Genomic DNA, 27,374 nt, shown 5'->3' with positions numbered 1-27,374 from the left:
ATGTTTGTTGATCTTTAATTTTTGTAACCCTCCCTCCTCTAATTCAATTTCATAGTATGAGCAGTTATTTTGTTTTAAGTATTGCATCCCCCCTTTTTTAAACTCTGAGATAGTGCTGATTTAATTATTTCTTCCTACTTAGTCAGCCTTTTAATTGCATATAGGTATGTATGGGGTGAGGTTGGAGGTTGTGTTATTTAAAAAACAAAAATTTCCTTTGATCATGTTTGCATTGGTAACAGACTTGCTTTTTGTCATGGTTGAGCATTTTTGAATGAAAACGTAGCCTGGATGCAGATTGTTTGTGGGGTGTGGGATAGTGAGAAAAGTGGCTTATTTTCAAGATTTAACTCTCCAAAAAAGCAAAGATGGTATTGAGAATGTGTGTGGGAGGAGAAAAGTCCCCTTCTAAACTATTTAAAAAAAAAAAAAAACAAAAAGAGGAGTCCTTGTGGCACCTTAGAGACTAACAAATTTATTTGGGCATAAGCTTTCGTGGGCTATAACCCACTTCATCAGATGCATAGCGCGGCAAATTCAGTAGGCAGGTATAAATATACAGCACATGAAAATATGGGAGTTGCCTTACCAAGTGGGGGGTCAGTGCTAACGAGGCCAACTCAATCATGGTGGATGTGGCCCATTCCCAACAGTTGACAAGAAGGTGTGAGTATCAACAGAGGGAAAATTATTTTTGTAGTGACCCAGCCGCTCCCAGTCTTTATTCAGGCCTAATTTGATGGTGTCAAGTTTGCAAGTTAATTCCAGTTCTGAAGTTTCCCATTGAAGTCTGGTTTTGATATTATTGTTACCCTTTTTGTTGTTTTACTAAATAAGTCAATTCTGGGTTACTTGTCTTAACTCTTCCCCTACGCCTAAAGGAAACTTGTCAGATAGCTTAAGTTTAATTTATTCTAGGCTCTATGGCTTGTTTCATGGCTTTTGAGAGCTTTGAGCAGTCCGTGTGATGAATGCTGGCACATATTTTCATTACTAAATACCAGAGTCCAAGTGCAGTATACATTCTCAGTGTGTTTAATATCTGGGTTAATGTGGGGAGGGAAAGGGGCGAGTCTAAACTACAGTGTATTTCTATCATTAATATTCATAAGCATGAATCTGCATATTTGACATCAGTCCAAGACTCATGAGTAGTAATGGCCTTCATGCTAATAAATGGAAGTCATTTTAGAAACATACTCCGTGTCATCGTAACACCCTTAATTCACTTTGTTCCCACTAGTCAAAGGAGATGCTGCTAGCTGCTACTTCATCCCAATGCAGGGGAATGTATCTGGCCTAATCTTAGATAAGAAGCAGGTTCTGAAGTAGTAATGCTCAACTGATGGTAATTAAAAATGGAGATTATGTTTCTCCCTTGTTAAAAGTTTATATTTTCAGTAGTAAAAAACCTCAGAAATTGGAGTTGAAAGTTCTCTCAATCCCATGAAATTCTGTTTTTTCATTATGGTATTTTCTCACAGGGGTTTTCCATTTCACCCTTCATTTTTCAGAGACAGTGGACTTATAGTAGTTAGTATTCAACAGAACATCTGCCTCAGGAAAAATTTGGCAGCTTTCATGCACTCTCAAAAGAATTTCAGAAAAAGTATTTGTTATCCCTAAACTAGATGCTGACAGAGTTGATAATTCTAAAACCTTTCTCCTGGGGAATAGCATATAGGAACAGTCTTAATAATGAGGAAGCAAGTCAGTTTTATTTGCATTTTGAAAAGATCAAACTCTCTCCACCTGCTCTGTGAACAGACCACCTAGTTGTTGTGTCTCTCCCGCACCCACTCCCAAATCAAATTGCTTGCTTGTACCACCACTGCAGAAGTTGTGTGATGTGCCTGGCAACCCAGGAGCTTTTCTGAAGCAGTTTAACAATTAGAGAACACGCATGACTCCTCCATTCCAATAGTGGTTATAGAAGACCCCATAACCATTCTCTGTGCCTCTCTTTCTGCCACACCACTTGGGAAACGTTTCCCTTGCCTCATGTGTGCTTCTGAATTATGTTGCTAGTATAGTTTTAGCTAGTTTTTATCTTTAATAGGTTAGTTTTGACTAATTTTTATGCTGATCCAAAAGACATTTTATTTTCACATATGAATTGCTTAAAAAACCCCATATGGGGTATTTCGCATTTGTGGCTTTTTAAGCCAGAGCAAAACAAACATGCTAGTGATGCTTCAAGGTCATACTGTTGAAGGAGGTCATGTTCACTTAGCCTTCTCTGTCTAAGAGACCGATGTAATTGGATCTGATGCCCTCAGTCAATCACTGGAAAAGAAGGAATGGGCCGTAGAGGAGCAGAGGATTTTTCTGGGTACTTTCTAGCAACTTCTTTTTAAACAAAATAATGATAACAAAAAAAACTAAAGCAGCATTCCAAGGCAAGTTGTCAATGAGTGTGCCTGTTCTGCAGCACCCAGCCTCAGTTTTCCTTCACCCAGGAGCACCCCAATAAGTCCACCAAGGCTCGTGTTGCATACCAACACACCTTCTTGGGGATAAGTTTATTAACCTACTGTTTCCTCAAACTCAGTCTCTTTCGTCCCATCTCCCACTGCATACAAACCCTTCTTTCCTGAAGGTCTGTCTATGTTGCAGATTCAAATAAAGTCTCTTTCTAAAGTATTCCACTGAGGCCTCTCCTTTCTGAGGCCTGGCTAATTTTTTACAGTCCCTTTTCTCTGAGGTTTGGTTTCAATTTCCCCAGCTAGTACAGCATCTCAGTCCTCCCTGGCTTCCCCCAGTCTCTGGGATAGCCAGGCCACTGTTCTTGGGCTTTGCTCTCTGTAGTCTCAGGCCAAGCTGCCAGAAGGCTTCCCCCACTGCTTCCCTCAGAAATCATGTTGGAGTTCGGCCCCAGCTCAAACAGCTTCCCTTCTCCTCGTCTGTTTCCAGCAGCACTCCCCTGATGCTCCTTACTCTCTCTCACAGAAAGCTCTCAATCTCCCTCTTCTCCTGTCCACTCTTCCCTGCCTTATAAAACTTTCCTTTTCTATCAATCAGCCAGTTGGTTTTGTAGCATGGTAGCACTGAGAAATCCTAATCCAGGTCCCGTTGTGTTAGGTGATGTACAGACAAACAGCAAAAGCCATAGAGAGCTTATTGTCTACATGGCAGGCAGTATGCAACAGGTGAACAAAACAGGCTGGGAGTGGTGGAGGTAAGAGGGTGAGGTAACAATAAAATGTACAGTGTTTAGTAGAAGGCAGAAGTCACAGCTTGTTGGGACTGAGCTATGACTAGGGAATAGAGGACAGACCTTGTGGTGGGAGAAGAGGATGAGAGCATAGAATGGTGATGATAAAGGAAATGTCAATGGAAGAAAGTAAAGAGAGGCTAGGGAGGAGGGAGCTGAGAGAGGAAGATAAGTTATTGGTGTTGATGATGATCGAAAAAGGGAACTCTGCAATGGAGAGACCAGAGTGAGGGGGAGAGAGAGAGAGCAATGTTTGGTGAAGACCTAGTTGAAGTGAATGGTCAATTTGGTGAGTGGAAGAATTGATTTGAGGTGCGAGCAAGAAGATGAGTGTTTAGTGGTTGCAGAGGCCATCAGCATGGAAGATAAAATCACCGAGGATAGGTGGGAGATTGATGTAAGGAAGATGGTGAGCCAGGAATCAAAACCTGGTAACAGCAGTGTGGGGGAAGAAGCGAAAAGAGCTGGAAGGAGTGCTGATCACAGAAGGAGTAAGAATAGGGAGAAGCTGGAAGCAGCAGGAGCAGGAGAAGCTAAGCATAACATCCCCACCACAATCCTCTGGCGATGATTCTTGGTACAGAGTGCAGGAGCAAATGAAGTTGCTCTAAGAGACTGCAGCTGCTGAGGTGGCTTCACCAGGAAGCTCCAGAACTCTCTTGGAACCTGGAGATGGCCGGGGCAGGAAGTGAAGAGGTCACAGATGGCTCTGATGCTTTTAGAACTGGGGCAAGCATTCCATAGGAAGCAGGACAAGGAGAGATAAGAGGTGATGAGGGATGGTCATGAGGCTAGAAAGGAAGGGACCAAAGGGGCAGAAGTGTTGATGGGGGGGCGGGGAGTGGATGGGGGCCAGGTTTGGGGCAGATGTCACTGGAGGTGAGGAGGAGGTGGTTGAGGAGTGTGTTGGATTTATGTGGTTGGGAGAAGGAGGGGGATAGGGATGGGGAGGAGAAAGAATAGGTAAAGCTGTTGGGAACTATAGATGGTGAGGGTAGTGGGAAAGGGGAAACAGATCAGGTGGTGAGTTTCAGGATCTATCTCTGCAACTGCAAAACAGATAATTGATTTCTTAACAAAACTCAAGTGGTATGCTCATCTACCTTTTTGTCTGAAATCTCTTGTCAAGATAGCGATACTACTGCAGGAGTATCAAGGATTCCTTCAGCGGAAAACAGTTGTAAGGACCACAGAGACTGTATCATTACTGTCAGTAACCTATGCCAGATTGCTGGGTCATTAATTGCTATTTGCTAACAGGGTTTCCAAAACAAACAAACTAACCCTCAGTCAGTCAGAAACCAGCTAATTTATATGTCTAGTATAACTTTAGGCATTTTCCTTATAGATAAATAGTTATTATTTGAAGCTCCAAATAAGTCTATTCTCAAACCAATCAGTATGCAGCTGATCAACAGTAACATAGAGTGAGAAACGGTGTCACTCTTAGAGCACCAGTATCCATCAGTACAAACGATTGATGTAGATGTAATCACTGTGTCTAATAGAAATAAAGTCACTGGATTGGAACATTGTCACAGGATCAATGTCTCCTGTTTTGAAAATAAACCCCTCAGCTTTGCCTTTGCACTTATGTACCAGCAGGAGACCATATAATTCAATTCAATTGACACAATCTCTTAAATAGAGCTCTGAATGATCTATTGTGGGAATATCAGTAGTAACTATTTGGAAAAATAGAATGTTCTTGATCATTCTCACATGCTGGATTACACACTAGGTTTTCTAGTGGGTGGAGACAGGAATAAATCAGCTGTGAGGGTACAAACCTTGTATGATCATTGTTAAATGTTTGATTGTATAGATTTCTGTTTTTGGATCTGGTAATCACACAGTCACTCTGCTCGCACACCCTTCTTCAGTGGTACATTGCCCCACACACAGGACATTTGTGAGTGTTGGTCCCTTTTGAGTCCAGACAGAAGCTCTCAGGCCTTGGCTACACTTGCGAGTTACAGCGCAATAAAGCCGCGTACAGCGCAGTATCTCACTCCCCATCCACACTGGCAAGGCACGTACAGCGCTGTATCTCCGTGGCTACAGCGCTCCTTGTACTCCACCTCCTCAAGAAGAATAAAGGGTATTGCGCTGCGGCGCCAGTGTGGCCACCCAATGCACTCTGATTGGCCTCCAGAAGTATTCGGCAGTATCCCACAATGCCTGTTCTAGCCACTCTGGTCATCAGTTCGAACTCTACTGCCCTGGCCTCAGGTGACCAACCGTCAGACCCGCCCTTTATATTCCCTGGGAATTTTAAAAATCCCCTTCCTGTTTGCTCAGCCTGGTGTGGAGTGCTATCAGTGAATCTTTCCAGGTGACCATGCCTCCACGCACCAAGCGAGCCCCAGCATGGAGCAATGGCGAGTTGCTGAACCTCATCAGTGTTTGGGGAGAGGAAGCTGTCCAGTCCCAGCTGCGCTCCAGCCGTAGGAATTACAATACCTTCGGGCAGATATCAAGGGCCATGATGGAAAGGGGCCATGACCGGGACGCACTGCAGTGCAGGATTAAAGTGAAGGATCTGCTGACTGCCTACCGCAAAGCCCACGAGGCAAACGGCCGCTCGGGTGCTCCCCCTGCGATCTGCCGATTCTACAAAGAGCTGGACGCGATACTTGAGGGTGACCCCACCTCCACTCTGAGCACCATCATGGACACTTCAGAGCGGGGGGAGGAAGAGGAGGAAAGCGGGAGTGAGGGTGCTGGGGCGGGGGGAGACACCCCGGAATCCCTGGAGGCATGCAGCCAGGAGCTCTTCTCGAGCCAGGAGGAAGGTAGCCAGTCGCAGCGGCCGGTACTTGGTGGAGGACAAACAGAAGAGCAGGTGCCTGGTAAGCAGCGTTTTTTTTTTGGGAAGGAAATTTTTTGGGAGAGGAGGGTTAGGGCTGCATGCATGCCTAGATGAGGAATAGCGTATTGATGTGGTCTATCACATCGCAGAAATCGGCCTCGGTTATCTCTTCGAAAGTCTCATCCAGAACGTGGGCAATGTGCTTGCGCAGGTTTCTTGGGAGAGCCACCGTGGTCCTTGTCCCAGTCAGGCTAACGTGTCCGCGCCACTGTGCCGCGAGGGGCGGGGGGACCATTGCTGCACACAGGCAAGCTGCATATGGGCCAGGGTGGAAGCCGCATTGCAGTAGAAGAACCTCCCTTGCTTCCCAGGTCACCCTCAGCAGCGAGATATCTTCCAGGATGAACTCCTGTGGAAAATGTTGGGACACTGTTCAGTATAGGTGCCCCCTGCAGCTGTTGGCTCTCCCCGAGTTACAGAAACCCAGAGGACAGTACAGCCCTGAAACAATCAGTCCCTCTTACTCACCATTTTGGGGCTCCCGTGGGTTATGTGCGCTCTCTTTGGGATGGGAAAATTATGCTATTGTGTAGACTGTGTGTGCCCTCCTTAAGTGCGGGGGAATCATTACTCTGTCTGATATAAACCATGCTGCCTCTGTTAAGTGTTGCATTTTGCCTTTACAGATGCAACCTTGAGATCTCAGCAGTCCGTGTTATCACCGGCTGAGAGAAGACATAGCTGCACGAAGTGATGCATCAATCTCTTACAGAGAATCAAAAAGCGCAGGAGTGGAGGGAGCGCGAAAGCAGGATCTGCAAGGAAAACGCAGCGCACCGGAAGCAAAGCACGGATCGGCTGATAAGCATCATGGAGCGCCAAATAGACTCTATCCAGGGGCTCGTAGCCATGCAGGCGGAGCACTACCGCGCCCGCCCTCCCCTGCAACCCTTGTCCCAAAACTCTTTCCCTTGTGCCCCCATGTCACCTCCAACCCACTTTCCCCAACATCCGGGTTCTTACCACCACCAGCTGCCTCCAACACCTGTATCTTCACCAACCAGCCCTGAGAACTACGACCCTTGCCCTCTGCTCTCAACCCCCATCACCATGCAGTATAGCCATCCTGAAGTGCAGCACTCATTGCACAGCACTCCAGACAGGACAGACGCAAATCTGTGATTGTACAGTACCGTTCCCCACCCCACCCCCTTGCCCTTTCTGATTCCCAAACAGTTGTGTTTTTTTCAATAAATGAATTTTCTTTTCAATAAATTCCCTACTCAACTGTACGAAGGCAGGTTTAACTCACAGCGCTGTACATCTGCAAGTGTAGCCATACCCTCAGTAGTATGCATTTTGCCTCCATTTCCGGTTCAGAGGGACTTTTCTGCGGGTTTTGGGGATTTTTTGTTTTGTTTTTCGAGGGCAGATGGCACACTACTTCCCCAAATAAGGTCTTTTGTTTTGGGCTCTTAACCTGATTTTCCTGAATGATTTCATGGGCCAGCCCTTTGATCATCAGATCAGCGTTCTTGTTCAGTTCTTTTCTCTGAAGATTGTGTTCTGGGGAGCTGTTCACTCAGTGAGATGATCAATGGAATTGCAAGCACTCTCCTTACTTAACCATGAGTGAATTTTTCACTTAGGCCCTGGTGCAGCAAAGCAGTTGAGCACAACTTTTAATACTCAAATGGGACTATTCATATGCTTAAAGTTATGCACACACTAAAGAGTTTTGTTTGACTGGGTCCTAAAAACAAGGTAGTGGTCAGGGCTGATCCCAATCTTCTCCTTTCTTGTAGCTGAGGGTGTATCCACCTTCTGTGTCCAGATCGCAAGAATCTTAGCATTGCCCTACTCTTTCCCTTTTTCAGGAAAGCACCTAAACACATGTTTAAGTTGGCGTCTTTATGTCCAGACTACAAGAGCCTTATTGAATTTAAGTAGGCATCCTAAAGGAGCTTTACTATGTCCAAAGAGACATTCTTCTAATGGCTTAAGGATGGAATTACAGAGGCTTACTTGGCCAAGGAAAGACTACTGCTTTTCTGAAAGCCAACTCTTGGGACAGAGAAAGCAGATCTCTCTGCACAGGATTTGTACCAAGCAACAAGGTGGGCTTCTATACTTCTTCTCAGGCATTACAGGGTAGATATAGCCTCATATATGGGATCTGGAAAGTGCAGGTTACCTTTCTGAGGAAACCCCCCCACCCCCATATATAAATATATAACGGCTGGATTGACACAGGAGTACGGTCAAGGGGAATTTCTTAATTTTTTGTTAATTTCTTTATGCACTCTTACGACAGCCCAATTATTTCAGGGGGCTACGGTTGACTCTTTTAATATGCTTTAGTTAAAGTATTGGTTATAGTTACTGCTGGGCAATTCAATTAGACCTTGGGGTGGGGTGTTCATCAGTAAAGCCCTTGGACCTTGAGCCCCTCTACTAGAATGTCCCTTCTTGGTTCCCATCAGAGATATCTGACGGAGTGTCTTCTCTCATGTTTTTTGGGGGGATAGATCTAATTGAGTCAGAAAACTCCCACCAAGTGTTTCCCCCTCTACCCTAATTTTACTGGCATGTTCCTATGTGCACCGAGCAGCCAAAATTTGTCCTTTAAGATTTAACTAATAGCTTCTGTGATAATGTTGTTTAGAATAGGAAAATGCGAATCACCAAATTAAGGAAATCAGGAGAGTAAATCTGTTGTCTGTCAGGTCTGGACAATTGATATGGTGTATTGTCTGTAACAGAGTAACAAGAATTTAAGCATGTAAACAACATTGAATGACATAAAGCCCCAGTTTAAATATTTAAATATAAAAGTTAATATTTAAATTTAATAAGTTTAAATATTTCTGTAGTCAACTCTGGGCACTTACAAAAGCCATGGCCACCAAGAAGTATATTTTTAAAATACTGAAAATAGCTTTATCTAACCTTCCAGCTACCCTGGATAATAGCCCCTTCCACTCCATCAAAATTCCATGGAAATATATGTAAGAGCTGTTGCTTGAGGTTTAATATTCAAGTGAAATATTCTATAGTAAGATGGTTGCACACAAAACAGATCTCTTTATAACTTTTAATGGTAGCTGGGTAGTCTTGAGGGACTATGCTGACTTCACATAGAACAGTATCCCGTTAACTCGTAGCTCAGATAAACCATTTTAAATAAATACCGAAATAGAAAGTAAGTAAAAGGGTATTTTTAGTGCATTTTAGTCTACAGATATTAAAGAAAGTGTAAACAAATCCCATGTTTTTTGAAGCAGTTAACAGACAAATTGATGCCATTAAATGACTGCATTTGAAATACACCAATTTATATTGAACTAGAAGAAATTCTTCGTAAAAAGGCTCTTCTAAAGTATTGAATGTGCATAAATTTAAGATGTTACCCCCCCAACCCACAAGAAATATACATTTAGTAGCCAAAAGAGTTTCATAAATTTAAACAATGATAAAAATTTCAGGGGCTAATGAAAAATAGTAACTTCAGAGTTAAGACCGACTTACCAGCATCTAAGCTTATAATGTTAATCTTTTAAACAAATGTGGGTAGGTATAGCAGATCAGCATTAGCTGTGACTTATACATTTCTTTAAATACATCTTCAGTGTAGAAAACAATTTCCAAGAATTGTTCTCAGAAACGAATATTCTCCTTGATTTAAAGTAACAAACACTCACTGAAGCTGTACAATGGGGACGAAATAATTCCATTTTTTTCATTATATGATTTGTGCTGACCGTGGTAGGCAGAATTTTACTTCCCTAAGAAAATATGGAGCAGCTAGCCTTGCATAACTCATAATATCCAAATGGAATTCTGAATATACTGCAACTTGATATTACGATAATATCTAGGGGCCCGTTCTCCTGCATCACATAGCATATGAATTTGGGGAAGAGATTCATGGTTCAGTAATTAAATATTGTTTCGCTTTAGGCGAATACAATATGATGGGAGCTAATTTAGCTACAACTAATCAGGAAAGAGATCTTGGAGTCATCGTGAATTGTTCTCTGAAGACGTCCACGTGGTGTGCAGCGGCAGTCAAAAAAGCAAACAGGATGTTAGGAATCCTTAAAAAAGGGGATAGAGAATAAGACGGAGAATATCTTATTGCCCTTATATAAATCCATGGTACGCCCACATCTTGAATACTGGGTACAGATGTGGTCTCCTCATCTCAAAAAAGATATACTGGCATTAGAAAAGGTTCAGAGAAGGGCAACTAAAATGATTAGGGGTTTGGAACAGGTCCCATATGAGGAGAGATTAAAGAGGCTAGGACTTTTCAGCTTGGAAAAGAGGAGACTAAGGGAGGATATGATAGAGGTAAATAAAATCATGAGTGGTGTGGAGAAAGTGAATAAGGAAAAGTTATTTACTTGTTCCCATAATATAAGAACTAGGGGCCACCAAATGAAATTAATGGGCAGCAGGTGGGAAGTTCTTCTTCACACAGTGCACAGTCAACCTGTGGAACTCCTTGCCTGAGGAGGTTGTGAAGGCTAAGACTATAACAGGGTTTAAAAGAGAACTAGATAAATTCATTGAGATTAAGTCCATTAATGCCCATTAGCCAGGATGGGTAAGGAATGGTGTTCCTAGCTTCTGTTTGTCAGAGGGTGGAGATGGATGGCAGGAGAGAGATCACTTGATCATTACCAGTTAGGTTCACTCCCTCTGGGACACCTGGCATTGGTCACTGTCGGTAGACAGGATACAGGGCTGGATAGACCTTTGGTCTGACCCAGTATGGCCATTCTTATGTTATGTTCTTAGGCAAAAACAAGAAATAAGCCATATCTGTGCCTTACGTTATTATAGAACTATGCTAGGTGTTTCTAGGGACTTAATGCCCAGATTTGAATCTTGTGAGGATCTTGCTATCATTTTAGTTCATTTTTCTTTTAGGGTTGTAATTCTCTTTCGTTAGAAAATTCCAAACTGGCTGTGTCACATTGTGTGCTCTGTACACTCAAATTGGCATGGAAAGATGGAGACTGCTGCCATAAATTAGGTCTGTAAAGCTGAAGTGTATAATACAAATATTTACTGAGTGAGCTAAGGAAAAAAAGTCAGACGGAAAAGAAAAAATATGTTTCAGTATTTGAAAATAGAGCTGTATTGTAGTGATTTAAAAGTAAGACCAAAGCATTAGAGATAAAAGATGAAGATGTGAAAAGCAGCTCATGTTTTAGACTGCTAGGAGGAAAACAATCAAAGCATGACTATATGGGATGCAAGTAAGAGGGAGGGTTCATTAAGTAGAATTACAGGGAAATTTGTTAATATGTTTTCAAATTTGACATCTCCTCTTGAGTTTTGAAAGCAAAAGAATATTTTCAAATAACAGCAGTTAAGAGATAAGTAAATTCAGAAATAGTGATACTTTTTCCGTTTGAACTATGCGAACCTTACAACAAAGCCAGTTTTTCTTTAAAAATGTTTTCCTTTGAATTCAGAAGGTTAGAGAGACTCCCTAATAACAGCATTGTCAAAAACCGTAAGAATCCTAACCAGGCCAATTTATAGTGTGCCCGACGGTAGGAAAAAGTCTCTCAAATGAAAATGTGAAAACAAACAGGACATTTTGGGGCAGTAAGTCAATAATATAATCAAAGAAGAGACAACATTTAAAGATTTATGAGAAAATGGAAAATGCCAGTTATAATTTAAACTGATCTCTTAATAAATACATCCACAATAAAAATTTTCTCCTTGAGTTGGGCCAACTCTTTACCATAAGAATCTCTTATCAACATCAGACATGATCTTGCAGGGAAACTTTTATAAATATAGGGCACAAGCATTTTGTAAAACTTTTTCTTCGTGTTGTAGTTTTTACGTCTTGAGAAAGGGCACTTTTTTAATACCAGTGAAATTCAGTGTTATAGCAAAGAATGTATTGGCATTATTGTTGAGACCTGCTATTGTGTTCTGAAGTTTTATAACTTGCCCGTAAAAATTAACTCTGAAGTTGGAACTTGGCACTGAAACTGGAAATCCAAAATACTTCTAATTTGGAATTTACTAAGAATGGGGAGAGCACATCAGCCACAAAAAATATTCTCAACCTCAGCCCAATCTCTGCCCTGAACCAGCTTGAATCTGTTTAAAGGTGAAACATCACTACTCCCCAAGGCTCCCCACCTTCCTTGATGATGCTTAAGCAGCTTCTGTATAGATGCTCAGGGCCCCTGATAGCAAAGTTGTATTGCTTGCTTCATGTAGAGATACCAATGTCTAGCAGATGGGGTTCCATAAATTATGGACCTTAAGATTAATCTGCAAAGTACTGTGAAGAATAACCTTTGGAGAAATGGTATATTGCTGGGGAGATTCCTTTTACAGTACATGGTGTTTATGTAAATTATGGAGAGGAGTTGAAATAAAACTTTCCAAAAGGTTGTATAAGTAAGCATATTATTTTCTCAGTGCTTATCTAGCTAAACAATTTACTGTCACTGGAACTTTAGCAAAGATTGTGGTGGATTCTCCATCACTGGCAATTTTTAAATCAAGATCAATTTAAAAAAAAAAAAAGATATTCTGTAGTTCGAGAAGGAATTATTTAGAGGAAGTTCTGTGGCTTGTGTAATAACAGGAGGTCCAACTAAATCAGGGGTGGGCAAATACGGCCCGGGGGCTGCATCTAGCCCTCCGGACGTTTTAATCTGGTCCTCAAGCTCCCACCAGGGAGCGGGGTCCGGGGCTTTCCCTGCTCCGGTGCTCCAGCCGGGGAGCAGGGTCAGGGGCTTGCTCCACTCCATGCAGCTCCCGGAAGCAGCGGCATGTCCCCCCTCTGGCTCCCATGTGTAGGGACAGCCAGGAGGCTCCACATGCTGTCCCCGCAGCTCCCATTGGCCGGGAACTGCGGCCAATGGGAGCTGCAGGAGCAGTGCCTGCGGTCATGGCAGCGTGCAGAGCTGCCTGGCTGCGACCTCCGCATAGGAGCTGGAGAGGAGATATGCTGTTGCTTCTGGAAGCTGCTTGAGGTAAACGCCACTTGGAGCCCGCACCCCTGCCCCTCTCCTGCACCCCAACCCCCTGCCCCAGCCCTGATCCCCCTCCCATCCTCTGAACCCCTCTGTCTCAGCCCGGAGCGCCCACCCGCACCCTGAACTCCTCATTTCTGGTCCCACCCCACAGCCCCCACCCCCAGCTGAAGCCCTCACCACCTCCCGCACCCCAACCCCTAATTTTGTGAGCATTCATGGCCCACCATTCAATTTCCATACCCAGATGTGACCCTCGGGCCAAAAAGTTTGCCCACCCCTGAACTAAATGATCACAATGGTCCATTCTGGCCTTGGAATCTATAAATAAACCAAGTATCTGGACCTTTTCAGATTCATTAATTCAGTTGGTTTTATTTTAAAGAGCATGGTCATAAAAATGGTACGAATCTAAAAAAAAAAAAAAAAATGTGATTCCACCTTTGTGTGTGTGTGCTTAAAAATAAAATAGAAGTTATTTCCCAGGGTTTCTTGTAAAGTGGGGAAAAGAACCTGACTAATGTTTGTGTCTTTGTTGGAGGGGTTTAGTACATTTCAGGGATATTCATGTTGTGGTCACGGTACCATTATGTGAGAGTAAATGCAGGAGTCTGTTTATGCACAATGTTTTTCAAAGGCACCCAGAGCATTGGATAGACCTCTTTGTTGTGCAGTCTAAATCTACCAGAACGAAATAATTCCTTTGCTGCATTTTGAGAAATACTTTGTATTTACAAGGTCCAGGGCTCTGCTGTTGACCCCCTAGTTAGCAGGCGTTAGAAGCCTGCATAAAGTTGCTGAAACTTCATTCATTGTGCTAGGTGCCCCTCATTAACTTTACCCAGGATATACAGGCAGTGGGAGTGGTCCTTTAGGAAGAGGGAACTAGGATACAGGAGATCCTGGAAGGAAATTCAAGGTTACTGGAGGAAACGTAAGATGATGTTTGTTTTTTGATGTTTTTTGATTTGCCCAGGAAGGTATTAGGCATGTGCCTAATCAGGGACGGTGTGTTCTCTTTAGCCTGGGATGAGGAACCCCAACCCATTCATCCTTGGCTTAGAAAATGTAACTTCTTTGCATTGATAACATTTTTCAATCTAAATGTCATAGCTCTGTTCTTGCAAGTCCCATTTTTAACAGTGATCCAGGCATTGATTTCAATATGACATAGGCTTATAGATACCTAAGTCACTTTTGAAAATGGGACTTTTAGGCTTTGTTGAGAAAATTGCAATGGTTTCCAAATATCATTGAAAAATTGTGGATTCCAGGAAAATTTTCTCTGTTTCGAGTTAATGTTGTCAGGACCAGATTTAGTATTTTCGGCAGGGCCAGACTGTTGTTAAATTTTTAGAATGTCAAGAGGCCTCTCTGCTGTGGGGTCAATAGGTAACTGCCAAAATTTGAAAAAAATATTTTCAGTGGATATTTTTCAAATTAACCTGAGGGTTTAAGAGCTGATAAGGCCTTCATCTGCCATAGGATTCTGCATGAATGAATGAATGAATAAATAATGAATTTTCTCCAGCTCTTCACAATGATTTAATTGAATCCAGAGTAAAGAGCAATATTAATATAATTTCAAGTGTTGAAAAGTACTAGCCATCTCATTCCTTTCCCTCAAGCATATAAGAATATACACAGGAAATCAGTGAATTAAATGTATTAACAGTCCCTTAACTTGTTTATGGACAGCAATTTTTAGTTTTTTCTCTCTCATTTTTTCCTGTTCTTTTACTCTTTTTACTTCTGGCTCCTTCTGTCTGTCTCCATTCCACTTGCTATACACCTCCTTTTTGAATGCTGCCCCCGCCCCCAAAGAAAAAACAAAACAAAGCACCACCACCACTTTGGGCCTTGTTCTAACTCTGGGAAAAACAACTTCAGTCAATTTGTAGGTTAGCTAATTTAATGTATTTATATTCCTATTATGATTATTTTCCTTGGCAGAAATCCTATATAGCTCTGTATTTTCCAGGAGAAAGTGATGGGATGGCTGTGCAGCGTTGAGCACTAATGATGTATTAATATAGCTGGCTGCTTTGGATTCAGTTGTTACCTGACAAGGCTTCGGCCTCCACATTGCCTCAAGGCTGATAGAACTTGTGTGTGGCTGTAACAGCTCCCCAGGCCATTCCAACACATGCGAACTGCTGCTAGATCCCTTCTGCCACGCCATATCAGGACTTCCCCTGCTTGTGGCTCCAGCCCCGCAGGGAGGCGCCAAGACTCAGGGCTCCCCCTACCCCCCGCAACAGGGCAAGATGTCGCTCATGGCCCCTGCCCCACGGGCCAGATGAAATTAACTGCGGGGCCGGATGCGGCCCGCAGGCCCTGGATTCCCCAATCCTGCCCTACGCATAGGAGCCGGAGGGGGGACATGCCGGGTGCTTCCTGGGAGCCTGCCAGCCCCGTTGCACCACTAACTGGACAGTCAACGGCCTGGTCAGCAGTTCTGACCGGAGCCACCAGGAACCCTTTTCGACCAGGTGTTCCGGTCAAAAACCGAACACCTAGTCACCCTAACATCAGGGAGAATGAAAAGGGGCGATGTGGAGCTGGCTATGCTGGCCCTACTCCTCCTGGAGATTTCTGTGCATTGGGGTAGCTGGCTAAGCCAGCTTTGCAGCTGCTTTGCAGTAGTACTCCAGTGTGAATTGCCCACAGCAGGACCCAGATTCTATCCCTTAAGGTCTCATGGAACTTCCATGAAGTAGAAGTTTGTCAAAAGGAGAGTTTTAGTGGCATCTTGATTACCTTCTGTGCTTGCTTAAACATTTTCACCTGCATTGAATTTTACTTTTCATTCTATGTCAAAAGTTTGCCAAACTCCCTCTTTTCCCATTTTTGTACAGCGGAATGTGTGGTGGTTCTTTGCCTGGCTGTTGCTCTCTACTCTCTACATAGAGGTCAGTGGAATTCAGTAGTGAATTGTTTCTTGCATGTATAGAGCTGGGATCCCTTGTGATGAAAGGTGACAGAGATGTGTTGTAGTCGGTAGCAATTTTAAACAAGCGCTGTAGAAAATGGCTAAAACCAAGGCTCTAAAAGAATCTGGAAACTTTTCTTGTAATAATTCTCTAATATTTTAATGTCCTCACTGGGCAGATTCTATGCTTATTTAACATGTTTTCTTATTTTTCAAGCACTGTTGAGTATTTCAAAAGTTTGTGTTATACTCTGCCACCTTTTGGCAATGAGATCTAAAACCTGTTTTCATGAGGGACAAATGCCAGTTATTTCTCCTTACTTCACTGAACATCTTGCTGGAAAACACTTTGAACCAGCCTTGCAAAATGTTACTAGCTTACTTGCCTAAGGTGAATAACACTTTTGACAGACAAGCAAAATATTAGTTTTTCCTTATCTTCAATTATTAGGATAAAGAACAGGTGGCTGGTACGTTTGTATCACAGTTTTGCAATTCTGCTTTGAATAGCTAGCCCTCTTGGTAGTAATAATGCTATTTATTTGCTAAATATTAAATATTTGTATTCACACCTGATTTCTCCATATTGGCTATCTCTTATTTTTCTTATGACGCAGTGAAATCTAAAAAATCTATAAAATGGTAGTAGGGGCACCACGTCAGTGTTATGAATTTCTGCAGGGTGTGTGGGTATATAACATAAGGAGACTTCCACATTGGCCCCTATAACTCAACTACTTTTTTTTTTTTTTTATAGAGGACTATTGTTTCCTCTGCCATGGAACTCCTTCCCTTTAGCTAGTGGTTTGGGGTAATAGGATAATGTACAATATTTGACAACAAAACAGTCTGTCTAAAAAGGACTAGTATTTCATGATGTTTTTATGCTAGGTGGAGTTGCTGATACATACAACATAGTTGAAAAGCACATATATTCCCTATGTTTAGCAACATGAGCCTTAAAAATTATATTTAAACTTGTTTTAAAATTCCAAATGATTATAGAAATCATAGAATTCACACATTTGTTCTAGTATTTTGCAAGGCAAAATGCCTAAGCTTGCAGCAGGACAGCTCTTCAGAAATTTGTCAACCCCAGAAATGATTAGCTATATTACCTTTTAGTTTGTGGATTTATCAAGAAAAACTGCCCACTTTTTTCTTTTCATTATCAGCATGTTTGTGACTTTAAGGTAAGCTACTTAACTAAACATGCCAAGCGTTATTTGTAAGAAAAGGGTATCAACATACTTTTAAAATCTGGACATTGGGTCCTGCTAACTAGCAATTGTAAGCATTGTTATGCCTTCAGAAGAAAGAGAGATGAGACAGATTCAAGTAGCATAGAAATTGCAATTTGGTCTCTTTCTTATTTTAAAGAAAAAGAATGTCCTAGAAAGAATGTAAAGCCTTTTAAATTTCAGCTATCTAGTGACCCTGGTCTTGTGGGTTTCTTTTGTTTTGTTCTTATTTAGCTTTTCATCACTAATTGCTGCCCTTTTAGTTCCCTCTCCTTGGCCCTTAGTATCAAATGACCACACAACCCTGCTACAAGTTACAGTAGGAGCTAGGTGAGGAAGCCAACAGGTTTTATTCCTATTTTGTGAGGTGATATTCATTTTGGACAATCCAAGAAGGCCTATTCTCTACTGTTTCCTTTTATGTTTTACTGGTGCCAGGACAATGAGGGAAATATGAGATCTTGTTGCAAAATCATTTTTGATTAACTTTTAGTCAAAAGGCGGGGGGGGGGGGGGGAGGGAGGTCTCATGTTTTCATTTTTGACTAACTTTTTCAAACTCGGATACCAGTGAGCTCAGTATTGCCAACCTCTAAAACATTCAAAATCATTGTTTAAAAAAACCAAAGCTATAAATGTTGTATCTTGTCTTCTGGTTTCTGAGCCTTTAGGGTGCACTCAGTTCACATTTTTAAGCTTTTCTCTGCAACTATGAGAGCTAGAAACTAACTTTTTTTTTTTTTTTTTTTGAAGTGGAAGCAGGGATTCTGACTCAGTCTCTTGACCCCAGCTGTTGGGGCTTTAAGAAAAACACCAAATATTGCAATAATTGGCAGCACTGTGGTTGATGGTATTGAGTGATTTTCTGCAACAATAGACCTGCCTTTTTTAGGGGCCAAAATTGATTTTCTTATCCACATCTGCAGATTCACTGTCTCTGATTTAATTTATGAGCTGTGCATTTACAGTTGCACCATACCTGTAGATATAGAGGAAGAGCAGGACTGTTAGCAAGATAGTGCCTGATGGATTCTATAGCATAATGGTGGCTAACAGGTTTGGTTTCATAGTAGAAATGAATAACATGGACTGTGCAGTTTGACCTTCTATAAGACCTGTGCTATTCCTCCATATTGTCCCCCTTGTTCTCGTGTGAATTTGAGACTTCTTAAAGTTAGGGACTACAAGCACTTGTTAGAGGCACGTAAAGTTTGATCAGGCCTCGAGAGAGAGTTTCACAGCCTTGTAAACATACCTCAGTCGTAACTTGCCACAGTTCTGCTATCACAGCTCTTTCTTGAATACACACTGTCAATCATACCAAGTTGTGTGGTAGTTTGATTACGACTGAGAATCTAGGATGAGACCACTACATTTTCACTGTGACCTAAATTAGCATTTTAATCTAGGTCTTCAGAGGCAAAGGCTAGTGTATTAACTTTGTTATAACTATTAAGATAGGGTTACCATACGTCCGGATTTTCCCGGACATGTCCGGCTTTTTGGGCCTCAAATCCCCGTCCGGGAGGAAATCCCAAAAAGCCGGACATGTCCGGGAAAATAGGGAGGGAGGGGCCGGCGGTGCTCGGCCGGGGGCCGGCGGTGCAGGGCCGGCGGTGCTCGGCCGGGGGCCGGCAGTGCAGGGCCGGGGGGGCCAGACTGGGCCGCGCCCAGCCCCAGTTTACCTGCTGCCTCCCTGTTTCAGGCTTCCCACGAACATTTGATTCGCGGGAAGCAGAGGAGGGGGAGGAGCAGGGGGCGGAGCGTTCAGGGGAGGGGGCAGAGTTGGGGCGGGGACTTTGGGGGCGGGGAAGGGGCAGAGTTGGGGCGGGGCCAGGGCCCCGTGGAGTGTCCTCCTTTTTTTTAAATTAAATTATGCTAACCCTAATTAAGAGATTCTTTCAGATAGTTGTTTGGATTACATGCCGCAAAATATTGCCCAAATTTCTGACAGAATCTATGTACTTGGAGTTCTTTTGTTGATAAATGCCACTGACAATCATTGTTACTGTGCAGACGTCAAATAAAAAATGAAATATATATTCAAATGTTAATTAAAAGCAGATAAAGCCTTTATTAAAAGGAATGCTGTTAGGTCAAAATTGGCCCCAAATTTATATTCTGTTTAAAAATATAATGCTTTTACAAAGGCCACAGTATTACCATGGTTTTATTTTAACGGAAGTATGTTTTTTCCTAAACAAATATATCCCTGCAGTCTATACATTGCAGCATTGTGCTGTTGCTTGAGAACCTGAAAATAAAATTGATTAGAAAATAAAAGTGTTTAAAGCAAGTATTCTAGTTTCATTGACCAAGTGGAAAGAAGTTTAAATAGTGAAAGCTAAATTCTAGTTTAATAATGTGATTTGCTACAAACTACATTACCTATATCATGTTGTTGTTTTTTGGTGGTTGTTTTTTTTAAATGAGGCCAGTCCTTTCTTCTGTTAATTGAAATAGTGCCATCAAATTATGTCAATTTACATCAGTTGTGTATCTGGCTTGATTTTTAAAAGAGTGATCTTTTACAGTGGTGTGAGATAAATGGCATTTTAAAGGTGGAAATTCAGACAGATTTTACATTGTGAAATAAAATCCACTTTTTCAACATTGTGAAGAAGTGTCTTGTTTTTATATACCATTTGTTGAGAAACTGGCATTGGTTGTTTAAAAATACCTATCTAACTTACGGTTTTTTACTTTATTTTTAGGGTTATATCCTTTGTCGTGACCTCATGGTTTAAGTGGGAATAAAGATGAGTATAAGCAGTGATGAGGTTAACTTCCTGGTATATAGATACTTGCAAGAGTCAGGTGAGTACATGAATTATTATCAAGTTAATATTTCTTAGTTCCTTTGATATTCAAGAAATAATTCATCTGTAATTGGCTTTGTCAGATCCATGCTGTTGGGATTTATAATTTAACCAGGTGGATTCATCCACTAGATGTGAACTGCTTCTTGTCGCTTTCTCTCTCTATCTGTTTCCATCATGAGGATCGATTCTGCTAAGTTGCCTCCTGCAACTTAATCAGCTTTAGTAATTTTAAATTGGTAGCTTCTAACTAATAAAATAAGGTCTCGTTGAGTCTCTGGAAACTCATTTGCTCAGAAGAAGCTTTGACGTGCTGGATGGCCAAGGCCTGGTCTACACTAACCCCCCAAGTCGAAGTAAGGTACGCAACTTCAGCTACGTGAATAACGTAGCTGAAGTCGACATACCTTACTTCGAACTTACCGCTGTTCAGACGCGGTCCACACGCAGCAGGCAGGCTCCCCCGTCGACTCCGCGGTACTCCACTCGTTGAGCTGGAGTACCACAGTCGACGGCGAGCACTTCCTGGTTTGATTTATCGCGACCAGACGCGATAAATCGAACCAGGAAGTTCGATTTCCAGCCGCCGAACTAGCGGCTAAGTATAGACCAGCCCCAAGATTCTTCATGCTCTGGGCCGCTTGAAGAGGTCTGCTGCAGAAAAATACTCTTGTGGTATGCTTCCATTCTGGAGTCCTCCGAAAGACTCTCCTAATCACAGAATTTGTCATACTGTAAATGTGGATAAATAGTTTTTTACCAGGAATGTATTTTAGAATCTCTAAAGTAAATTCCCTTTTCTAAAGACACTATCTGTAAAGGTTTCTCACTTGTGAGTCTTTGCTCCTTAGTGCAAGACTAACAGAAGTCTCCTAGCTCTTGAGGATAGCAGGGTAGAGCAAAAGTCTAATGCTGTTGTCATACACAAAGGAAGGTTGTTTTTTCCCCCCCAGTTGTGCCTATATGGAGCAATGACATCTGTAGTATACACTAAAAGGGTAGTATCCCTTTAAATAGTTTGAATCCTCTAATGGTGCTCACTGTTTTCTATTTTTTAGAAGCCCTCAGAAACCAGTCAGAGCAACAATATGTAGCTAGACATGCATGTTTGTGTATATTTTGTGAACATGGTTATTTGGGACCCAGCTGTGCCTATATGGTTTCTTTGTGTTGTTGTCTGAAGAGCAAAAGCCACAACAAAACCCTTCACTGTCCTATTGGATACACTAGTTAGGCTAAGTTCTTCTATTTCTTCCAACCCATCTGTTGGAGGCTAATTTTCATATCCCTTGTGCCTTTTGCATCTCTAGCTGATTGCATCTTTGTGTCTCTCTGCCTGCCTTTCCTACAACAGTGTAGTGGTAGCTGTGTCGGTCCCAGGATATTAGAGAGACAGGGTGGGTGAGGTAATATCTTTTATTGGAAAGAAGTTTGTCCAATAAAAAATACTACCTCACCCACTTTGTCTTTCCTACAGCATGGCAGCCCAGAGCAGAAGCTAAAAAAAGACCCCTCTGGCTCCATCCTTCACCAACAGATGACTTCTATGTCTCTTCTCATTCAGCTTCAAGGGAATATTGCTTTGGGGACTTGATTGAAAAGAGAAACAATTTTCAAGAAGCTGTCTAACACCAAGGTTTTGTGACCATAAGACAAGCTCAAAGGCTGGCCATTTTCATCAATAGGCACCAACTTTCCGTGGTCCATTAATGATGGCAAGTGCAATATGAAAGGAAGAAGATTTTTCTAGCATGCTAAATACATGCATTCTGTTTTACGTTCCAGTGACAGGCACTTAGAGGTTGAACCTGATTATGAGTGACTTTACTGCCTTTGGACTATCTATCTATCTTCAGGATCTTTGGGAACGCTTGATAGCCTTAATAGTATTTCTCTAGTGTTTCTGGTGTACCAGACCTTTTACTGAGCGTCATGTCAAGCACGAGGCAGAACATTTAGACTTTCTTCCTCTTTTTTTAGTTTAGCCCCTCTGTTGAGTAGACTAAAAGTAAAATGTTCAGAAATGCCTGGTGACTAAGGATCAGATTTTCAAAGGTATTTAGGCACCTAAAGATGCAGAGAGGTGCCTAGTGGGATTTTCACAAGCTCATAAGCAGGTTAGGCACCTAACTCCCATTGATCTCAGTGCAAGTAAGTTGGATTTAGGCTCCGAAAACCCTAAATCACTTTTTGAAGATGGGACTTAGGCTCCTAAGTCACTTACATTTGCTTGAAAATTGTACCCTAAACTTTTGCTTTACCAGCCAGTGCCTAATGTCTACTGTTCAACTGCTTTGAGTCTAATCTCCATTTCACATTGAACAATTTCAGGTACCAGCCTCACAATTGTGGGGCTGGGAGTCAGAGTAGCCCAGTTCTGTTCCCGGTTTAGAACAGGCGTAATTTAATGTCAAGCAAAGAGGGTCCCTTCTGCTACAGCAAATGGCTCAACTGTTGATCATTAAGGTACGGTAGGGAAGATGTATGTAGAGATCAGCCACAAAAGCCTGAAGTATCACCATTGGTACTAGTAGGGAGGGATCACTGGATTAAAGAACACTCTGTGCAGGGATTTGGATTTGACATATATGGTCCCTTTTATTCCAACATCTGAGTTTGAGTTTTGCTCAGTGGCGTCTAGTAATCTCCAGACTTTTTGAAAACTTGAAGTTTTGGAGTATTAGCTGTCAGTTAAGATGCTCCTTTTGGAAAATCAGTGCTGTAGAAGCATTTCTGTCAATTAGATTGTCAAGCACTTGTCAGGGACAGTTTTGTTCACGTGACTCTGAGTCTGGGGAGAAAAAAAACGAAGAATTAATTAAAAAAAACACGTTATTTGCTAGTTACTGGGTCTCTATAATTCTTTGATCTGGGTGATTTAGTTTCCCGGATTTTCATTTCTTCTCAAACTCCTTGTGTTTTTCAAATCATATCTTAGCATATTTTCAGTAGCAATGAGCTGAAGACGAGCTACATACTTTTATAAGGGCAACTTATCAACCCCTTATACATAGATCAAGACATCAAATGGACTATTGGGTTTGAAAAATAATATCAGGAAACTTCATAAGGCTTGATAGATATATAGTTACCAATTTAGAGAGCTCCACCCACTATTCAGTAACCATTAATGTTCTGCTTTTAGATTGATTTATTGTCATTTATTCAGTTCCAACATAAAATCCTCCTCTTGCTCGGTTGAGTGGGATTTTGTGGTTTGATCTGTGGGCTTTTTGTTCTGAGAAGATGGAGAGTAATACAGCATCTGCCCACTGCTCATGGACTCCTCAAACTGAGAGAGAGCATCAAGAAGCAGTGATGGATAAGTCTTTCGGTCCCTATCTTCAAAAAAAAAAAAAAAAAAAGGGGGGGGGGGGGGGGGGGGAGAAATACAGTCAGAGTTCTAGATGAATTTATAGAAAACCATTATAAATTTTTGTTCCATTTGCAGATTGTTGTTGTAACAAAAGTAGTGCTATATATAAAGTTTGAAAGGAGTTTTCCAGAAGGGAATTTTAAGGGGATAATTTCCATAAGTGGAAGGCTAATTGGGTAAAATTAAACGTTTCTGCATGGTAAATACAGAACAGGTTAATTTCCAATACCAGTGTTGCAGTGTGATTTAACTTTCCACTCTTGAATCAGTGTGTAGCAAGCATGTCATTTTAAGTGCCAGCCCACACAAATAAAATGCTCTGTCATGAATTTAATTCTCTGCTACGTAGACATTTTTTTCTTTTTTGTATGTAATAAAAAAAAAATCTATGAGCACAGAAAAGTAACAGGTAAATCTCAGCAGAGCCCTTTAACTGGCTTATAACCTGATAACTTGTAATCAGTTTTACTGAGGGACTATGCGGTGTTTAAGAGAAAATCAACAAAACAGAAACAGACAAAAATAAAAGGAAAAGTATCATAAAATAGAGAATATTAAATGCTTTTTTTATCTCATCATATGTGTATTGCAAATACAAACCTAATATAACTGAAATTTTCTGTATTTGTGTTTAACTTGATGTTTGTATTGCTTACACGTTTAAAATAAAATATAATAGAGGCATGTTTGAGGTTTCTCTTTTATATGTTTGCTATAACATTTGTTTGTCTCTGTAACCAGAAGATCTTGCAATATTTTGAGAAAGAGTTGTCAGTATATGAATAAATCAATTCTGATAGTTTCCCCCTTGTTTTTAGGGTTTTCTCATTCAGCATTTACATTTGGTATAGAGAGCCATATCAGCCAGTCTAATATAAATGGTGCTCTGGTGCCACCAGCTGCTTTGATTTCTATCATCCAGAAAGGTCTGCAGTATGTAGAGGCTGAAGTCAGTATTAATGAGGTAAGGAGGTTTCTTGATGCCTACAAAAGCATTATGTGCTTGCTTACATTACATTTGAATACTGGTATTTTTTTCTTAACTCTCTTGTGTCCTATTTATTTACTTTTACTTCAGATTCCTTACTGCTGGTGTTCACCATGACTCCACTGGTGGAACCAGAATGGAGTGACATAACTGTGTAGGGGTTCTGCCCAGTGCAGCCACACAACACCAGGCATGGTGTGCTGGCTCATTGCTTAAAGGTCCGTTATCTGTAGAGTTTTTTTCCCTAATATAATGTTGTAGTTAATCCAGAAAATACGCACACTATAAAATAATAGTACAAAAGAACAAGAATTCTTAACTTCTGTTTGAAGGTTTTCGTTCCATGGTGAACTGAGATTAATGATAGGCAAACATCTAAAGGTTCTGGGGTTCAGTTTAGAGAATAGTCCAAAAGCTTGGGGATTCATTCAAATTCTTTAAGATTTACTACCTCCCCTTTCAACTCAGGGGCAGTCTCCCTCTCACTATCACCTACCTACCAAGAGGCCCGGAAACTTCCTTATCTTTGAATTATTGCTCCCTTCTCAAGCAGTGGCATCAGGATTTTCAATAAACGGCCTTGTTTGTTGGGATTTCCAAAGTATATGGTGTGTCCTGAATGAGAGTACTGAGGAAGCCCCAGTTTCAGTAGAGAGGCTCAAGAAAGGAGAGGCTACAGGGTTCCACCAACTCTTGTAGCTAGAGCCCCTGTTAAGGTAGGGTGGGGTGGGGGGGTGAGGAGGGAGAGGAGAAGACCCGTAGAACTCTAACTGTCAGGGGCCTACCAATGGGGAAAACATTTGAATTTGGTTAGGACAGGAATGATGAACGTGCCCGGGAGACTCGAATTTTGCCTGAACTGGCTTATTGATCTCTAGTTGGATCTATTATACATGATGCTTCCATGATTATTCCATGAGCGTGTTTCCAGCAATGGAGAAAGATACATATCTAAAAGGTTGATCCTGTAAGGTATCAGCTTCTTGCAGTAGACACCTTTATATTTGTCAATTAAGCTATGGCAGACAAACAGATTTTGCATCAATTCTGGTGTCCTCACAATCTCTCTCGGGTCTTTGAGGTGGTTTAGCTGCAGCTTCCGCAGCTTGAGTGAAAGAAATCCATTTCCTCAGGAAGGGTCGTAAAAACAAAGCAAGTTCTCAGAACAGGAGAAGGAGAACCTCTATTTATCACTAGGAATCCCTCTAGGTTCTAAAAATAGACCCTTGTAAGGCCTTAGCTAACGTATAAGAGACTATTTTTGACAGGGTCTTGCCTATTTTGTGATACAATTCTTTGTTTTTAAATTATGCTAACACTGTTTAAAAAGAAACAAAAACTACTCAAAGCTCCAGATACTGTGTTTATGGAAAATTTCATAGGACTTCATAAGTGGTAGTCTAAACTTGCAATGTATGCAGTTGGATTTTTTTGCTGCAATCACTCATGTTTGAAATCATATTCATAAGTAGCTTACAAAAGGTTATTTCAAACTTTTGGTCCCAGAGCCTCTGCGAGAGGCCTACCATGGCTTGTTTACTCACTATATATGATGATCACTCCAACTTTTGAGTAAAATTCCAGGCCTAACTGCAGAGAAATTAAATGATGACATATTCTGTATAGCATTTCTCTCTGCATTTGTGACTGGTTGCCTTTTTATTATACTAAACTACAATTTTTGGAATGCACAGTTTTTCCTGGAATTTTTGTTGTTAATGACAGCTAACATTTGGTGTTATCTTTTCTGTGTGTTTTTTCTCTCCCCAAATTAGGATGGTACCTTGTTTGACGGTAGGCCAATAGAGTCTCTCTCACTGATAGATGCAGTAATGCCTGATGTGGTACAAACAAGACAACAGGCCTACAGAGATAAACTTGCACAACAACAGGCAGCAGCTGCCGCTGCTGCAGCTGCAACTAATCAACAGGGATCTGCGAAAAATGGAGAAAATACTGCAAACGGAGAGGAGAATGGAGCGCACACTATAGCAAGTAAGTTGTGGCAGAAAAAGATCTCCATCTATGTACACAATTGTGTGGCTATATCCTTGTTATAATAATAATACCTAGTTCTTAGATAATACTTTTCATCAGTAGATGCAGCCTCTTATTGTATCTGTAGTGTACCCCTCAGATAGTAAATGCATCCATCAGATAAAGGGGCTTGGATCTGTAACCTCATGACTTGTGGAGAAGTTTATATGTGATATTTTAATAGTCCGTTTCTCTACAGTGTGTCAGAATAGAGACTTCTAAACTCTGGACCATCAGTACTGTAGGCCAGATTCTCATTTCCAACCTGGCTCGTTTGTGCCACTGGGGATTATTGCTGTAACTTGCCATCTGAGAATTCCCCCCAGGGTAGGGGAGCTCTCAGCTGGAATAAAGCCATCAGAGATGACTCCTCTGAGAACTGCTTCTCCCCACCCTCACCCCAGTACGGAGGATAGGAAGCAGGGAGGGCATAACGCCACTCACCAATCCTCAATTAGTTTAAGTTAGAGTAGTGCCTAGGTTACTCTGACTCATACCAGTGCCAGCACAGGGTCAGACTGGCCTATTCAATCAGGCACCTATAACCAGTTTCCTGGTGGCCACACCACGAAGATCGCAACTGCAAAGGAGAAGAATCCAGCCTTGCATGGAAATTTAATATAAATCACTTTGATACCAAAAGATGTCTACCTTCTTGCAACAGTACAGATCACAGTTTTCTTGATTCATTATTCAAAATTATTTGATGCGAATTCTTGCAAATTTTGTTTACTCAGTGGTTTAGTATTGGAGCTGTGCTGTTTAGTTGTGATTAATCACATAAATCATAGGTTTGGATAAGTTTACTCTTACAATCAGATTCATAGTGTGAAAGCTTACAGAAAAGAAATTTAGCTTTCTGCAATCATTAATGGAAAGGCCCGATTACGTGAACGTTTTAGAAAAAGAATGCAATAGGGCAGAAGAGCAGCCAAAG

At 41.5% G+C, this 27,374-nt stretch overlaps 1 protein-coding gene across 8 annotated transcripts in view; it reads left to right on the top strand.

Annotated features, from left to right (window-relative positions):
- The window catches only part of TBL1XR1 (transducin beta like 1 X-linked receptor 1), a 162,137-nt gene that overhangs the window by 117,108 nt on the left and 17,655 nt on the right, over positions 1 to 27,374 (top strand). For 6 of the 8 annotated variants that reach the window (XM_026650050.2, XM_026650049.2, XM_026650047.2 and 3 more), the window contains 3 exons: positions 19,932 to 20,034; positions 24,231 to 24,376; positions 26,176 to 26,395. In XM_026650050.2, coding sequence (XP_026505835.1) covers positions 19,977 to 20,034; positions 24,231 to 24,376; positions 26,176 to 26,395 — 424 coding nt within the window. In that variant the 5' untranslated portion in view covers positions 19,932 to 19,976. Of the gene's footprint in view, positions 1 to 15,903; positions 15,958 to 19,931; positions 20,035 to 24,230; positions 24,377 to 24,490; positions 24,619 to 26,175; positions 26,396 to 27,374 lie in introns of those variants that run through there. The other 2 variants (XM_024219528.3, XM_024219530.3) reach the window with 2 other exon arrangements.

The sequence above is a fragment of the Terrapene carolina genome, unplaced genomic scaffold (assembly GCF_002925995.2).
Source record: "Terrapene carolina triunguis isolate 2854851 unplaced genomic scaffold, T_m_triunguis-2.0 Scaffold88, whole genome shotgun sequence".
NCBI classification, from domain to species: Eukaryota; Metazoa; Chordata; order Testudines; family Emydidae; genus Terrapene; species Terrapene triunguis.
This window is presented reverse-complemented; position numbering and strand designations above follow the sequence as displayed.